General features: G+C 38.8%; 1 protein-coding gene across 1 annotated transcript in view; it reads right to left on the bottom strand.

Annotated features, from left to right (window-relative positions):
• The window catches only part of COL16A1 (collagen type XVI alpha 1 chain), a 375234-nt gene that overhangs the window by 16098 nt on the left and 340366 nt on the right, over window positions 1–18770 (bottom strand). Inside the window, exons 43-56 of the mRNA XM_073571772.1 lie at window positions 18292–18345; window positions 18017–18055; window positions 17736–17843; window positions 14036–14062; window positions 13855–13926; window positions 13733–13777; window positions 12268–12312; window positions 9944–9997; window positions 7193–7246; window positions 5598–5651; window positions 5086–5130; window positions 4950–5003; window positions 2960–2995; window positions 2607–2669 (exon numbers count right to left, since the gene is read on the bottom strand). Of these exons, the coding sequence (XP_073427873.1) occupies window positions 2607–2669; window positions 2960–2995; window positions 4950–5003; window positions 5086–5130; window positions 5598–5651; window positions 7193–7246; window positions 9944–9997; window positions 12268–12312; window positions 13733–13777; window positions 13855–13926; window positions 14036–14062; window positions 17736–17843; window positions 18017–18055; window positions 18292–18345 (750 nt within the window). The remainder of the gene's footprint in view (window positions 1–2606; window positions 2670–2959; window positions 2996–4949; window positions 5004–5085; window positions 5131–5597; window positions 5652–7192; window positions 7247–9943; window positions 9998–12267; window positions 12313–13732; window positions 13778–13854; window positions 13927–14035; window positions 14063–17735; window positions 17844–18016; window positions 18056–18291; window positions 18346–18770) is intronic.

Here is an 18770-nt window from a genome sequence, read left to right as displayed (position 1 = left end):
CTGAATGTTAAGGTCATGTTATAGTATCTCAATCAGATTAAGGTCAAGAATTTGACAAGACCACTCCAAAGTCTTAATTTTGTTTTTCTTAAGCTATTGAGAGGATGGTGTATTTTGAATAATTGTCCTGCTGCATAACCCAAGTGTACTTCAGCTTGAGGTCACGAACAGATGACTGGACATTTTCCTCAGGATTTTTGGTAGACCCCTGAATTTATGGTTACATTTATCACAGCAAGTTTTCCAGGTCCTGAAGCAGCAAAACAGCCCCAGATCATCATACAACCACCACCAAATGTTACTATTGGTATATGATTTTCCTTTTATGAAATGCTGTGTTACTTCTACACTAGGTGTAATTGGACATAGTAACATAGTAACATAGTTAGTAAGGCCGAAAAAAGACATTATTCCATCAAGTTCAGCCTATAAAATTCTGTCAGAATAAATCCCCAGATCTATGTCCTTCTAAAGAACCTAACAATAACTGTAAGATACAATATTGTTACGCTCCAGGAAGACATCCAGGCCTCTCTTGAACCCTTCGACTGAGTTCGCCATCACCACCTCCTCAGGCAGAGAATTCCAGATTCTCACTGCCCTAACAGTAAAGAATCCTCTTCTATGTTGGTGGAAAAACCTTTTCTCCTCCAGGCGCAGAGAATGCCCCCTTGTGACCGTCACCTTCCTTGGTATAAACAGATCCTCGGAGAGATATTTGTATTGTCCCCTTATATACTTATACAGGGTTATCAGATCGCCCCTCTGTCATCTTTTTTCTAGACTAAATAATCCTAATTTTGCTAATCTCTCTGGGTATTGTAGTTTCCCCATCCCCTTTATTAATTTTGTTGCCCTCCTTTGTACCCGCTCTAGTTCCATTATATCCTTCCTGAGCACCAGTGCCCAAAACTGTACACAGTACTCCATGTGCGGTCTAACCAGAGATTTGTACAGAGGCAGTATAATGCTCTCATCATGTGTATCCAGACCTCTTTTAATTCACCCCATGATCCTGTTTGCCTTGGCAGCCGCTGCCTGGCACTGGCTGCTCCAGGTAAGTTTATCATTAACTAGGATCCCCAAGTCCTTCTACATCTTCCAAAAAGTTCAGCTTTTGTCTTATGAGTCCATAGATTATTCTCCAAAAGTCTTAGAGATCAACAAGTTGTTTTCTGCCAAAACTGAGACGAGCCTTTATGTTCTTATTGCTCAGCAGTGGTTTTGTCTTGGAACTCTGCAATGCAGGTCATTTTTTGTCAAGCCTCTTTCTTATGGTGAAGTCATGAACACTGACCTTAACTGAGGCAAGTGAGGCCTGCAGTTCTTTGGATGTTGTTGTGGAGTCTTTTGTGACCTCTTGGTTGAGTCGTCGCAGTGCTTGGTGTAATTTTGGTTCCAAATTATCACCATTTATGGATAATGGCTCTCACTGTGGTTCGCTGGAGTCCCAAAGCTTTAGAAATGGCTTTATAGCCTTTTCCAGACTGATAGAGCTCAATTACTTTGTTTCTCATTTGTTCAAGAATTTCTGTGGATTGCGGCATGATTTCTAGCATTTGAGGATCTTATAGTCTACTTCACTTTGTCAGGCAGGTCCTATTTAAGTAATTTCTTGTTTGAGAACAGGTGTGGCACTATTCAGGCCTAGGTGTGACTAGGGCATTTTAACTCAGATTCTCAATGATGTGATAAACCATACTGTAGTTAATTTATGTTTTAAAGGGGGCGCAATCACGTTTTCACACAGGACCCTGTGAGATTGGATTTCTGTTTCCCTTAATAATAAAATTTAAAACTGCATTTTGTGTTTACTTGTGTTATCAATGTCTAATATTTAAGTTAGTTTGGTGATCTGAAACATTTAAGTGTGACAAACATGCAAGAGAATAAGAAATCAGGAAAGTGAAAAAAACTTTCACACAACTGTATATCTGGTTGCTTCTATACTGCCAACATACTCAGCAGCAATGTACAGAAACTATTACAAGATCTGTGTTCCATATACCACCATTTTTGCAGTAACCGAGTCTACAGTATAGTAAAATACAGCAGGCTGCCATTTCCTACACAGCGCTGAGGTCCTTGGGTTTAAATTCTACCAATCCTTCCTTCAACACTCCATAGACACAGTATGAGAATTTAGATTGTGGGCCTCATTTGAACAATGCTGACAATTGCTGTAAAGAAGAGTAAGTAAAGGTACTCTGCACCGCAGTAGAAAAATACACATCGCAACTACAGCCGATTTTCACTAGTGCTAGCGTTTCTTCTCTGCACAGCAATCCATGTCTGACAAAGGTCCATATTATTGGACCAAAACAGTGTCACAGTATCTTTTGGATTTCCTCATAGCAAAATTTGCACATATATTTTTTATTGGAGTACTCAGTACCTTTATATACTCCTCTTAATGGCAGGTGTTTGAGTGAATGCTGTATACCCACAACATAAATGATGCCTGTAAAGCACTGTGGCATTATTGGTGCTAGAAAGCCAGAAAAATAAATAAATGTACAGCAAAATAAGTGTTATCAGCTATGTCAATAGACATGATATAGTACAAAGTCTTAACGGAAAATAGTTCCTATCTGGACAAAACTTACCTTCTCAGCAGGAGGTCCAGGTGGTCCTGTTGGGCCTAATTTCCCTGGGAATCCAGGGGGTCCCTGAAATTAGACTTTTGTCATAATTCATTATGTCATATTCAAACAAGCCCATGCTTATATTGAACCCAAATTTTGCCTGGCTGCCCAGTCAGGCAAATGATATACTACAGATTAAATAGTTTTATCAATTAATAAGAAGCAAATGAAAAAATGTATATATGCAATATTTCACTGGGCAATGTTTTTACCATCATAAGTTCTTGTAAATGGGCACCTAAATCCACTGATCACTGTATAGTCTAACAGGTACAAAAATAATAATTAAAAACCCTTTATCCTTTGTTACTTACCTGAAGCCCTGGGAGTCCAGGTGGACCTGGAAAACCCTGTGGTGAAACAAATAGAAAAATTACAGTACAATATATTGTAAATGCCTTATCATAATGCTCGTACATTGCTTATCCATACATTATATTTAGGGTATGTTCCAAGACTTTTGAGTTAATCATTGCACTCTACCATTCACAAAACTTGGTGTACATGTTATTAATACTTATGTATAATATGATAATATCTAATAAGAATCCATATTGGATTTATGTTTATCAGTGATGAGATCGTGTGGTTGGCAACTTAGTAAAGTCAAAAGTAAAGGCAGTTGTAATGCTGCAAATACCTAAGCAAATGTGTAACTTTGTTCTGTGAGCTTAGCCAAAGATATTAGTCGGTTCATCACAATTGGAAAAGTTTATGTTAAGGGGACTATAACCCTTTATGACATCATCGGGGCCTTAACGATTGTGGTCACAGAGGGTTCACTTGCAACAGAGCCCCTGCGGAAGGGGGCCCACTGATCCCAATTTCACCTGGATGTGTGTCTTTGGACACAGATTCAGGTGAAATGTATTGTGGTGCTGAAACAAGCCAATCAGAGGCCAGCAGCAGAAGTCAGTTTGCCAGTGATGCGTGGCGTATGCCTGTGATGTTATGCACTACCCATACCAGCATGCTGTAGTCAGCTGTAGACTACAGAAGAGGATGTTGCGCAGCATGGAAGCAGGGGAAGGTAAGGAAAATTATTTGCTTCTTTTTAAAATGTGCTAGGGAAGAATGGAAGGGGCTCAGGATGGGGGACATTATACCACAATGTGGACAATATACCACGATGAGGACATTATACCAAAATGGGGACAATATACCAGGATGGGGACAATATACCAGGTTGAGGGACTTTGTACCAGGATGGGGGACATTATACCAAGAAGGGGCCCAGGATGGGGGAAAATGTTATAGTATGGGGCCAAGGATAGGGGAGATTATTACAAGAAGCCAGGACAAAGGACAATGTTACATGGGAGGAGAACACGTATGTCTTTATAGGATCTAGAATGCTACAAGGGCCCATACATGTGACCAACATGCAGGTGGGGGCTCAGGTCCAAATTCTGCACCAGAGCCCATTGGACTCTAGCTACATGACTGATCATCAACTAATTACAAAGTAAACTGGCCTAGTGTGAAATAGAAGTGATCCGTCTAAGGCTACCTTCACATTTCCGGATTTTAAATCTGGCGGGCTGCGGCGAAAAGTTGTCAAACCTGATCCGGTAGGAGACGCAGCCCGCCGGATCATCTGTTTTTGCCGGATACGGTGCAGGAGAGGGAGAGGGAAAGAGAGTCTTCGCGCATGCGCTCTGCAAAAAAGCGGTCCGGCGCTGTCAAAAAACGTTGCATGGAACGTTTTTTTGCAGACGCCGGACAGGCATTTTTTGCCATTTCCGGCTAAAGCCGGACACGCCGCATGGCCATCAGGCGCAATGCGGCGATAATGTAAGTCTATGGGAAAAAAGCCGGATCCGGTGGCAGCAGGCGCCGGATCCGGTTTTTCCATTTTTCTCCGCATCGCGCCTGATGCTTCAAAACGGAAATGTGAAAGTAGCCTAATTAGTATGCTAAGAGACAATGGTAACTGATGATAATGATTGCGATAATTGAGAAAAAAGCACAATTTAATAAGCATATGTAATACAAAACAAGAAAATAAGTTAAGATGAAGATATATTGTGCTACTAAAATATCAAATCTAGAATACTGACTTATATCGGACTTCAATTGGAGAAAAGATGTTTGTGAGCACATAGTAAATGAGCTAAATAAAAAAATAACTTTTTTTCAAAGAGATTAAGGTCTGCAAATTAATTACATTAGTGCATAAATTGAGACCTGCATATTTCCAAATTTATGTTTATCGTTGCACAAATAGTGCACTGCAAGTGTAACAGACTCTACAATGACATCTGAGTCTTTCAATGTCTTTCATTCAATGTAGCAGCTGCTCACCTGATCACCTTTCTCTCCCAAGCTTCCTGTGGCTCCTCTTTCTCCTCTTGGTCCCTGAAAAAGTAGATTATAACTATGATACATATCTGATATTTATAAGCAAGCACATGAAATAAAAGTGGGAATAGGCTCTTACCGCCGGTCCAGAAGGGCCAGTAATGCCAGGAATTCCAGGAGGACCCTTATGGTTTAAAAAAAGGAGATAACTGTAATTATGGAATATTTCTCAACATTCTGTAAAAAAAAATTCTAAAAGATTAATATACACGGACTAAGAAAACAGGTGAAAGTAGTTATTGAGTTGTTCAGGTATAGTGTTTGATTAAGATTAGTCATAGAAAAAAAAGGTAGACTTCCAAAAAGGGATGCAACTATATGCTAATGACACACTTGTTGTGATAGACTATCAAACAGATCAATTAATTAAAGGTTGTCATCCATTTGACGGTTCCAGGGGAATTAAAACCATTTTGGATTTTTTTTTTACTTGTGTTAATTACTGTAGAGCTGTAGTTCAATATATGTCCAGATTTTATTTAATCAAGATGTATAATGTGTTAATTGAACCTTTTAAATATGAATTTTGGAAAGATCTTGTCTTTAAATATGAACAAAACAGTCCAGCAACATCATAATATGTGGACTTACTGACTCTCCTTTTTCTCCTGATGGTCCAGTGTATCCTCGCTCCCCTTTGCTACCCTGAAAAGTAAAAGTTCAGTGCATTTAGCATTACAACATTCAAAAGAAAGTATCACATGATAATTAGAGTTGAGCGACTTTGGTCGGATCGGGTTTCATGAAACAAAATTTGTTTCAGATGAAACTGGTCCGACTAGGGCAAAAAAAGTCGGAGTTTCGTCCGAAACCTGACCCTAATGCAAGTCAATGGGAAATAAAAGTCGGCATTGAGAGCATGACATTCATCCACTCAATGCCGACTTTTAATCGCCATTAACTTGCATTGGGGTCGGGTTTCGGACGAAACTCCGACTTTTTTTGCCCTAGTCGGACCAGTTTCATCTGAAACAAATTTTGTTAAATGAAACCAGATCCGACCAAAGTCGCTCAACTCTAATGATAATATTTTCACGCTTTGTTGAACTATTATGTTAAGCAAAATCTAACCTTACAATTTACATATGAATGCAAGCATGTTAGAACACAGTGATGACTTTAGGCCTGGGTGGGTTCTCGGACGCAGGTAACTTAAGGATTCTCATGAATCCGTTCCACCCTCATTTTGGTTATGCCTGCCAGACATCATCTGATTCGACAGGGAGAACATGGGAGAATAGGGAGAAGCTATTTCTATAGGAAGTAGAATTTAATTATAACATTCTAAATTAATACTCTACTGTCTAAAGCTACTTTCACATTAGCGTTTTTTAGCGCTGTGCTTCGTGCGCAATAGAAACGTATGCAAAAAACGCATCATGCGTTTTGCATGCGTTTGCTTTTTTAGGCGCATGCGTTTCTAGCCATATTAACTCTTAAAACGCATGCGATTTTAAACGCAGGCGTGCGCATGTCCATGCGCACCCCTGCGTTCCCATAGACTGTAATGTGTTATTTTGGTGCATTCCGTGCGCATGCGTTTTTTTGACACAGGTTGGATGGACTAAAAATGCAACAGGTTGCATCCGGCGCGCCTAGGCGCACACTACAAAAAAACGCATGCGCACGAAAATGCATACAAATGCAAATGATAGACCATGCACCCCCATGTTAAACATAGGGGCGCATGGCGCATGCACATGGACGCGCACGATGCGCTGCGTTAAAAAACGCTAATGTGAAACCAGCCTAAACTGTAAATTTATAGAACATTATGCAGAATATAATAATGGCTGAAAGTATAGATAGATTTAAACTACTGGAATTGTTGTGTTTATGCTGCTTGGCTTTTGTCTTTCTATTAAGTAGGGTTTGTTTAAACTAATAAACAGTAGTCCATCAAAGTAATTTCCACCTACAACCAACCATGTATGTTATATGACTATAGCAGCAGGAAGACTTTTAGAAGAAATTGTGTCTAAACTTCATATGATTAATTAAAGCTACTTTACCATATAGTGCACTGTATTAGCCTACTGTGCTCACTTATAATCAGAAGAGTTCAAATGAATGGGCAAAGCATTGATATAAAATATTACAAATATGCCGTATCTGTAAGGCCAAATGCTACTGTTTCACAGGCTTACAGGTTAGTTATGTTTTTCTGCAATAAAATATCTACTTACAGGAAGTCCTGGGGCACCCAATGTTCCAGGGTATCCAGGAAGACCAGGGGATCCCTAAAACAGAAGAAAAAAAAAATATACTAGTGTTTGAGTGTGTCTGGAGAAACAGAGGTTTCATCTTGATTGTCACGATTACAAAAGCTGATAGAAAAGCATATTCTGTCAAATAAAGGAAAGAATACCATCACTTTTAGGAACCTTAGTCACAAACAGGAAGGTGCCCAAAAAAGTGTTGTTTTTTTTACCTAAAGTGACAATTCTTTCACTTACAGAACTGTTTACACCTGCATCAAATGGATCAATGAATAACTTGATCTCAAGTACAGAACACATACTCTTTTGGCAAAAATCCTGGTGTATCACCAGGACACTAGCGGGAATGTTCCCTATGGGGCTCCCTAATAGCTAGAACAAATAGGTAAATGGAGCCAAAATCCATAGAAATAACAAGAAATCGGTATAAATCTTGCTTTTATTGATACAAAAATTTAAAATCCATCACATAATAATACAAACAAGAACAAAGCCATTTGACACAGGTCAGATTGCACCATAATTAGAATAAAACGTGCTGCATAGTGAGCACCAGAAACCGGGATAAGACCAGTACAATACCCTATGAGCCCCACACATATATCCACAATTATATAGTACATCTAAAAAGACAGTCACAATAGTAACTCAAACAAATGGGGGAAATGCCGTGGGACCCAATCCCTGGGGAAACCAAGGCTTAATACTTCTTTTTGGGTATCAGATAATATATGGGAGGACAAGTTAATCACCTCCAATGCATTCGTTCTAGGTTTTTTATCCACTGGAGACTATGTAGAATTCTTACGCTTAGAGTGAATAAATCGAGATGGGGTGACAGGAAAAGTTCTATGATGGTCTCTCCTCTCCCACAGTGTTTTATCGTTATCAGGGCCTGGATTCCTATCCTCCACTGATGACATGGATGAAACCGATGTAGAGCGAGATCAAAACATGGAAGATCTCTGACCCCATTTTTTGCATTTCCATTTAAAGACCTGATCAGTCAGAATATCAGTCTGGTCACATTGATATTTTCGTGATTTTGCTTCCACAAAATCTTTCTCCCAATTAAGCTGCGCTGTATCAATTTATTTTTTCAATTTCTCTACTTTTTCAGAAGAAAATAATTTGTTAATATTATCTTCAACCTTTTTCAATTCTTTATCAATATTCAGGAGTGACATTTCATTTGATCTAACCAATAGCTCTAAACAGCGCACATAACGAAAAAATTCCCAAAAATGCAAAAAAAATTTGATCTAACCAATAGCTCTAAGAATGTTTTTGAGTATTGTGAAGCTGCTCCCTCCCAGGCCTTAATAAAATCATCACTTTCAATCGGGAATGAGGGGAACACATGGACTCTTAGACCACGCGGGATGAGCCCACATGTGATATATTTCTCCAGGAACGCCTTGTTCCTCCAAATGCAGACCCGCTTATGTAGTAACTCCTTATATTGTCTAATGAGCTCAGTGTCGTCCATAGACCTCTGGTTACTCGGGGCACCTGAACCCCCCAGAGCATTGTATATAAGGAGGTTTGGAGGGACATTTGTGATATCAGGACCCCCCAGGAAGCTATCGTGAAACGCGCGTAGAGGTACGCGCTTGCTAATGGACACCAGCACGGGTAATGGCTGAAACTCCTTCTTAACTCTTGCCCTCCCTCTTTCCTCCTACTTGGGCTTTACTGTAGCCATACTCTGACAGGATGTAATTACAGACACGCCTAGTTATATATGGGGGCATAGAATGTGGAAGAGGGATTGGGTCCCACGGCATTTCCCCCATTTATTTGGGTTACTATTGTGACTGTCTTTTTAGATGTACTATATAATTGTGGATAAATATGTGAGGCTCATACGGTATTGTACTGGCCTTATCCTGGTTTCTGGTGCTCACTATGCAGCACGTTTTATTTTAATTATGGTGCACTCTGACCTGTGTCAAATGGCTTTGTTCTTGTTTGTATTATGTGATGGATTTTTAATTTTTGCATCAATAAAAGCAAGATTTATACCGATTTCTTGTTATTTCTATGGATTTGGGCTCCATTTTCCTGTTTGTTCTATCAAATGGATCAAGTTGACATTTCTGGTGACCAGAATTATTAAAATTCCGTTCAGCTTCATAGTGACTTAAATGGATTAAAATAAATGTTACCGTTTTTTGTTTGGCTTATTACCACCGTAATCTGACTTAATGATGCTAGTATAGTATTATTTTGCAAGTAAAAATAAAATGCACATAAAATTAAGTATTTCAGTGTTTGCAGTACGTAAGTAACGCTCATATAAGACTTATTCAAGCAATGCGTCACTTGCAAAATCCAAACAATAAAAATGCTTTATTACTTTAATTAGGTTCAGAATTTTGGAAAAGCTATTTTGCATAAACGTAATCATTAATAGTCTGCTGTGTGAAATGTGAAAGAATGGCTGCCTAAGAGAATAGGACCGTCATTCCCTACTAGGAGATCACATTTCATACTGATATGAAACCTCTTTTTTTCTGTCTTTTGCCTTATTTTTAAATGATTGATCTTTCACATGGGTGCATTGTGGTTGCAGTAGTATTAGTAAAATGCAATCAGGCGTGAAACCTACAGAGAGAAAAATTATATTGGATAGTTTTGCATCTCTTATGTGTTTTGCACCTGCTCCTAGTTTGGACTTCTAAACACTAACCTGTCAAAATGGCGTAAAAGTCTCACCTGCTCGCCTTTCTCTCCATGAGATCCGGGTGGTCCTCTTTCCCCTTGCATACCCTTGAAAAATAAAATAAAAATAAAACAGATATTAAACATTTCTGTTCAAAAATTTGCCACAGGAATAAACTCCAGACTTTACTGTTAATCTGGAGTTTATTTCCTAGTGTTTGGCAAATTAATACTCACCTTTCTTCCATGGTTGTCAGAGAGTAGTATATCCTGGAAATTGTATTTTTAGTATTTTATTGTTGTCCCTTGCTTACAATGATAAAATATTGTAACCAAGTGTGGATCCCTTAATATTATGGCAAATATTTTTTTTTCTTTTACAAACTTTGCAACATTTTTCAGTGGAAGATTTGTAATTGATCTAGCTATATTCTGTGTCAAACATATTAACATCAAGCTATTGGTTAAAGAGGTGAGAAGTTAGACATGTAATCATAGAAGAATATCAGCATCATATTTGACAAGAGTTGTATAATATACGTAACACCAGTTGCAGTTACAAAGGTACGATGGGATGTGTATCAGGCTATATTTCGTTGGGGTAGATGGTATATACTTTATTTCTTTTTTAGAAAACATGAGCATTGGTGCTAAAATGGTAGCAGTAAGCTACTTTAATTGAATATAATATTTGAATGATCATTAACATATATTTTATCAGATTCAATATTGACTAAAATTATAGAAACACCTAGGAAAGATCCTTTGTTTTTTTCGCAGGAGGTATCATATCCCCTTTGCTTGATACAGACCCCAGATATATAGTATAGTAAAAGCTACACCAAAGAGAGCAGAATAAAAGAATCCCACTTACCAAAAAACAAATGCAGAAACAGCTAGGTTAGGTGAACAAATACGTGTAGAAGACTTGACTAGGACAATGAGACATTGGGCTCACAACGACATGTAAGATGTAAGAACAGGATGGAGCTTTCACATTATAGCAGTGACATGACACTTAACAAAGTGGTGTAAAGTTGGGGTTGGAAGTTCAAGGGTGCATATGATATACACATGTGGTGGCCAAATCTGGTCCGCAAGGTCTACCAGTAGTGCATGTTTTTCAGTTTTCTTCACATAATCACGTTTGGAATCTCACCGAGGCTAATAGGTAATACAGCTTTCCCAGCATTTCCTAGTAGTATGGAAAACCTGTACTATTGGGCGGTCTTAAAGAGGTTGTCCCATCTCGTATATATATGACATATCCACAGGATATGACATAAATGTATTATAAATGTGAGTCTCATCAAGAAGTCTTCTACTCAAGATACTGTAGCTACAAAATGGGAATACCTCTTTAAAAACCAACTCCATTGCCAATATAAGATCCTGAGTAAAAATAAGTCACATTAAAAAGTCAGATGATACAAAAATATTTTGATCCACTAAAACCTCTTTCTAAAAAGTAATAATATTGAAAGGGGTTTTCTGCCAAACCCAATGATTGTCTGCAGTGGTCACATGCTCTGTAGTCATAATGTCATCACTGCAGCCTAAAAATAATCCATGTGAGCAGTGAGAGGAAGCCAGCACTGTAACAGGGAAGGTAAGTAAACATACAGTATGTTGTTTTGACATTTCGAAGTCTTTGGGCTCCAAAATATGTTCACATAAAATCCCTCTAATGATTTGTTAAGGGCTTTTCTGGGATTGGGCAAAATTTTTCCCAAGGGGGAAAATAGGATAAAATTACTCGCTGTGATTATTAAAACTCATGTTCCACTGTGGGCAAACCTGGTCCAATCAAAGAAGTTGCTTAAAATATTAATTATTCTGCAATCACTTATTTCCAATGTGTCTTAGAAATCTAAATTCACAATGAAAATCAAATTGATGATACTCCTGGTTTATTTCAATACATTTTCTAGTTTTCAAAACCACTGTTTGTTCCATCATAGCACTGCTTAATTGTAAAGTGGTGCAGAATATGTTAGCACTATATGAATAAAAAAAAATATTATTATAAAAAAAAATCTGCCTGTAATACTTTATCCATTCTCCTATAATAATTTGCTATAAAACTCTGCATCTTCAAATATCAGCACATAAAATGATGTGGGGATATAAACATAAGAAAATGTAGAGAATGAGGCAGTTCGAGAAAACTTTCAGACAAAGACGGTGAATCTAGAAACACAAGGTATAAAGACTGTCTCACAAGTGATAAGACTTTGGGCACATAAGGAATGAAATTTAAAGTTGCGTCAGGTGTGGCACACAAGAGGTAAGTTTATCGGCACAGCATTGGTGAAGTTATGTGCATTGGGAATTAAGGATAAGCGAGCGAGCAGGTGGGAGGAGGGTTATATTCTTACAGGTAGTCCGGGGGAGCCAGGAGAGCCTGGAAAACCTGGGAGCCCCTGAGGGAAAAAATAGGGGTATCACAATCCAAAAGCCACTGTCCGTGGATGGAGGATCAAGAGAACCCTGTATCCAAGAGAGTGAAACAACCTGACCCAATGGAGAAAGGAGCATCAATACTGTTATTAATACTGTTAGAATTGTTAAATGTCACACTTTAGATAAGAAAAACTACTAGATATGTTACAGAAGGAATCACTAAAATGACAATCATTAGCAATTTTCACATTTTCAAACACTTTAGCTAATACAATATTTACAGAATATCCTTCTACTTATAGTGGTAGTCTGGAAATCATCTGAAAAAATTGAGAGGCTAATTGTGTAAATATCACATTTAGTTCTGTTTAGGTAAAAGGAGCTTAAAGGGGTACTTCAGGAAGATAAAAAAAAATGTACTGTGCCTACCCTCATAAAATATAAAGATGAGATGCCCAGTGCACTTCTTCTATATTTATAACACTTGCAATTCAGTGTAACAGCAGCTGCTCCTCACTGCTCCCCACTCCCATCTTTGACATTACATCACACTGCACTGTGCAGCTCCCCTCTGTGAATAACATCCAGTCTAAGAAAAAGGGGGAGTGTCTGGAGTGTGGCCTGCTCCTGGCTTTTAGTAGCAGCACCCAGTTCCCTGTTGTCTCCTTCATTGCTGCATGAGATGAGGAGGAGTGGTGGGGGCATGGCCTGCCCCCTAGCTTCTAATATTAGCTGGTCCCTTGATAATGTATTCTTCCCTTCAGGCCACACCACTTCACTGCAAACAAGGAGACGTTATCAGGGTGATGGCATGACAGGAGCTGCTCTTCACAGCTTACCCCTCCTGTCTGGGAGATTACATAAATGTGAAGTTCCATGCTGTTAATATCAGCCAGTCTCCTGATAATAGCTATTTCTTGGCAGACAACAGGGGCAGTGATGGGGACTTTCACACTGGGTGTGACATATTGCCCCAGATAGGAGGGGGGAGCAGTGAGGAGCAGTTTCTGTCACACTGAATTACAAGTGTTTTAAAGATAATAGAAGTACACTGGGCATCTCATTTTTAGAGTTTATGATGGCAGTGATTATACAAATTATTTTCTACCTCTCTGGAGTACCCCTTTAATAGCTCTTCTTGAAGTGGGTAGAGCATACTCCTAATGTATGGATCATGCTCTGTTCTGATCTTCTACAAGGTAAAAAAGAAGATGCTTTCAAGGAAACATGAGTTAACAAACATACTGTATATTGGTTACTTATATACTATGATCTTTTGCTGAATAAGTTGTAAAAAACGATCACTTATTCATTGAGCATACATTGAGAACTGTTGATAAAAAGATCATATCTCTCAGGGACAACATAATAACACTGTAACACGAATAGATTTTTTTTTTTACATTTTGAATGATATTTTGGTAAAATCAGATTACTTACTGGTGGTCCTGGAGGGCCAGGAAATCCTCTTGCACCTGGAGATCCCTGGTAGAGACAAATCAAGGAATTAGATCAAGGAGACCTTATAAGTATGGTCATGTACAGCAAAGTAGAGTCCTTACCTCTTCACCCTTTAGACCAGGTAATCCTGGGATACCTGGGTGGCCTGGACATCCAGAATCAGGTTCATCTCCCTAAAATTGGGGGCAATTTTGAGATTTTTGTACAGTCTTTGATCCAAATAGTACAATGTGCAGCTTATGTAGCTGACTAGAAATAATTACTGCTTGATAAAATGCTCACCACTTCATCAGTCTTCTCCGAAAGACACTAAAATGTGAAAAAAATATTATTAGAAAGAAAATTTAAGAGAAAAGAACCATATATTATAGGGTTAATTGAATTAGTTTAGAACTGACACTTGTAACACATACACTTGTAATAATTAGCATTGTCTTTAAACATGATCGTCTGTGACCAAACACTTGGTTAGATAGACAGTCTGTACACTAAGATTGTCTTCAAAATTTGCATTACTGAAAGTACATTAAAACAGGTAATACCACAAATGAACGTCATAGTAAACAGAACAAAGAAAGGCACTGAAGAGAATACACAGTATTATTATTATTCAGTTATTCAATGTTAGGATGCTTGGACAATACAGTATTGTTAAAACAATAATAAATGCCACTACAAACAATAATGACATATATAACATACATACAAAAGGTACAAAACATTATACACATATAGCTCTTTTTGTACAGACACATAACCTGATCATACATCAATATCACCTTACTATTTATCATATAATCTAAGTGAAAGCTATTGATTTGCTGTATCATGTATTACACATCTAGGGATGTTGAACCAATGATAACCCACATTTGCCCCTTTTCTTACATAGTATTTCCATTCTTTTACTACTATTGTATGCTGTATTGTGAATATGTACCCCACAAATTCTATGTGCCTGGCATTTATAATGGTCTGGAGGGCACCTCCATGCAACATGTGACAGGTTACAGCGAGAGAGAGCATAAGGAAGGCTTAATCCCAGCAAAGTGATGGGGTTATAGATGTCTGTGAGTGATGGAGAGCCTGTGAGAAGCTGTAAGCAGGATGCTAGTACACTAGTGAATTTAGGAATACAGTATGAGTGCTCAGCAAGGCCTCACTGGGAGAAGTCAGACTGCTGAATCATGACTACATGCAGTGCACAAGTTATCACAATTCCCTAGTATTGCGAATTGGATACTTACAGTCATGTGCCGACTAGACGTGTTTGGCTTCTTTCAAAATGAGTGAATTGAGGGAAGTTTGACAAGTCTAGTTGGCATGTGACAGCAAGTATGCAAATCACAATATCAAGGAATCATGACAGTCTGTGCAATGAGTGAGTGAATAAAGACTTTCAGAGAGACTACAGACTTTTGTCCGAAGCTTGGGCAAACCTTTTCATAGTCAATAGAAATGTGTATTAACGATCTATGGAGCCTATATCAAAACTGCGTGTTTGGGTCAGTATTAGAGAAGACCAGGAATGATTCTGCTATTCAATCAATCTACTATTTGCCAGTGATCCCTCATTCTGTAAGTACATCTCATACTAAGACAGCATTTTAGAATTTTTGAAGAGAAAAATGCAATTTTTTAAGTCTAGTTAAAGTTGAAAGAAGTTCTAATGCCATTTTAGGAATTCATGTAGATGGATTTGAGCTTTTTGGTCCACATGGTGGTCAAGGACTGTAGAATGGTAACTCCAAGTTTTCAACAGTAACCAAGTATATACATATGTAGTCAAGTTCTGTCTGGACGTAATTTTATGAAAGGTGGCAAAAGTGATGGCTATTATACACAATTGGTTGGTACAGTCTTGCATGCAAAGCTGTAGTTGGTTAGGCTGAGAAAGGAGGTAGCCCCTGAGAAATCCACAGTGGTACAAAAGGTTTGTGCGAGAGTTTTAAGCCTTCATAAGTGCAACATGACCCTTTTGGGGAAAAGTGGTGGTTCTTAAGAACTTCAGGCACTGATAAGAGACCAAATCTCTGCACTAGTCCGTACCTCCCACTCCCGTCTCCAAGACTTCTCCCGTGTTGCACCAATCCTCTGGAATGCTCTACCTCAATAAATTAGGACCATCCACAACTTGCACAGTATTAGGCGCTCCCTTAAAACACAATTGTTCAGAGCAGCCTATCACGTTCCCTAATCAAAGTCATTTTATGTGAAAGTATGCGTGTGTAGTCAATTCACTATCTCTATCTATCCCCCACCCTCTCAAGATGGCTGGTCCATCACTGTAAATACACTCCTGTACTTTGTATCTCCCCCGTCTCATTGTAGATTGTAAGCTCTCACGAGCAGGGTTGTTTTATTTTGCTTTAATCATTATATTATTGTTAATGTTGTTACTTATGACTGTTGTGTTTGAAACTGCTAAACTCTAAAGCGCTGCAGAATATGTTGGCACTATATAAATAAAGATTATTATTATTATTATTATTATTATTAAAATAGCTGCAGTAAAGTTAAGCCAGCTGTCAGATGACACATGCTGCCCAAATTATGGGAAGCATGTTACAGCCCCTGGCTGTGCTATCACAGCCATGTATACTTTACTCTAAAACACTGCAGCGTTTCAGAGAAAAACATACTTTTAATCATGTGTAAAGCTGGTAGACACACAATACTTTTAATCAATGCTGGCAATGCGCTTATTAACTAGTCGTGCATGTGGGTGACCGGAAACTTCTCTCTCCCACTGCCGGTGACTGACAAGCCTATGCTTATACACGCACATAGGCAGAGGCTTGCAAGCCTCTTTCATTGGACAGGGCAAAGCCTCCGGGGGCCCGACTATGCAACTAGTCAATAGCGCAGCTCGATCTCCTGCAGTGATTAAAAGTATGTTTTTTCTCTGAAATACCGCAGCTGATACATCCAACCCGCAGCATCCTGATGTTACAGCATAGTGGATGGGATTTCAAGAAAACCCATGCCCACTATGCATGAACAGACGCCCGCGGATCACCAGCAGAGACAGACATGCTGTGCGTCTTTCCAGACTGCAGCATGTCAATTTATTTTGCAGAGACGCAAGTCTCTGCAAGCTAAATCCCAACAATACAATGTATAGAATGCGGGGATTCCACACGGTTCAATGAACACATGCGGAATCACCTGCGTTCAATAGCCGGCAGCGTTTTGGACGCAGCGGACATGTGCTCCGTCCAAAGCACTACCAATTACTAACTGTGTGCATCTGGCCTTAAAGTGACTGTAAACATAAAGATGTCATTCCCTTTTGTAAGAACAAAAACAAAGCAATTAAAGTTAAAGGAAATGCAACTGCAACATTCTAGCTTGGTGTCACATCTGGATAATTTACTGGATAATTTATTGTGGTTGTAGAAACTGGAATGTTGGACTAATATACATTACAGCCTTTTAAATACACATTATATGTAAATACCCAACATTTTTGAGAGGTATGAACACCATGCTATTTGCGTTTTCTGACATATGTACATGTTTTTGGTGCTGTAAGTTCTGAACTCAGTGGGTGCTCCTATTAGGCAAATTCTCTCTTTCCCCTACTTAGAGTTTCAATACTCTTAATTTTTATATGAGAAAATGAAGCTTAGAAATCTCTTTTGGGATATCTAAAATGATGTGTGAAAACATACAAACTGCAATACATGGGGCTTGAATATAGTATCTAATCATGGAATTGTAGCTACATCAACCAGGATCACACAGATATATATTTGAAACATTACTTCATATTTTGTTTTGCATTATGGTGTAAAGAGCCCTTAAGGGATTTGAACAAATAAGTCTATTTATCGTGTCTTTCCAGTAATTAAAATTAAATAACAGTCTGATCCCACCTTGTAAAATAATTCACACGGTAAAGCAATAATGGCAACAATAAAATCACACAAACTCTCATTCACATGACAATGTAGTGGACCGATGTACAACTTCTGCATACCCTCTCACAGTCCTCTGCTCCAGGAGTCCCAGGTTGGCCTTGTTCTCCTTTTTCTCCTTTCACGGCGGATGGAGTTTTCTGCCCATTGGCACAGTCCCCACAAATACTCTGTATGAAGTAGGGGGATATCAGATAAGCTAGATCACCCCCATAAAGTGGCTGGTTCTTTGTTCCAAGGCTTTCCCACTAGACACACAAACTTCAAAAACAGGCTACTAAAATATGTTAAACCTGGGTTGTAGTCCCACATTCCTTTTTGTCTTTCCCTATGACATCCTCACCTTCAGGATATCAATGGTTCTTTCTGCAGCCAGGGCTTCCTGTGAAAAAAATGGTTTGTTAGGTAACTGTATAGAAGATCTAAGACATATGAGACACACAGAACTGCACAGTGACCCTGCAAAGCAAAATGGCACAATGGAAACACCAGAAAAGGGGAGGGTAGATGTGCACGTGTCACAGCTTCCCTGCTTCTTCTGTGTGACAGGGGTTGGGGATACATTTAGAGAACGTGGCACTGACACACAGCAGAAGCACACCAGCGCTCAATACCTACCAGTTCTCCTGGAAATCCAGGTGGTCCTGGCATACCATTGTGTCCGGGCAAACCCTATAGTCAAGGAAGAAATCTGGGGCTAAAGCTTGTGCCATATGTTTCCATTATCTGCAATGTGTGCTTCCCATACATCCATATCAAGTACTATCGATTGCAAAAACAGTGTTATTGGGACACACAAAGCAGTAATGAAAGGGTACTTGTCAGCTCCGATAAATGCCAATGGGCACTGCTCCTGCTGTTTGTTGTGTTTTAACATATTTCTTCATACAGTGCATCTGCCTCATTACTGTGCTTTTTGTGTTGGCTGACCAAACTGAAATAAATCTGGAATAAGAAAAATGTCTATTCACAATTTTTCTATTGCGTAATAATGTGTTTGAATTGTACTCATGGAAACCACAACCATGTTAGGCGAGGGCTGTCATTGTAGCCATGTAAGTTACATTTCTATGGATATTCTACACTCTTCAAGATTG

The sequence above is a fragment of the Dendrobates tinctorius genome, unplaced genomic scaffold, assembly GCF_039654945.1.
Source record: "Dendrobates tinctorius isolate UK_male_01 unplaced genomic scaffold, ASM3965494v1 ptg000007l, whole genome shotgun sequence".
NCBI lineage: Eukaryota > Metazoa > Chordata > Amphibia > Anura > Dendrobatidae > Dendrobates > Dendrobates tinctorius.
This window is presented reverse-complemented; position numbering and strand designations above follow the sequence as displayed.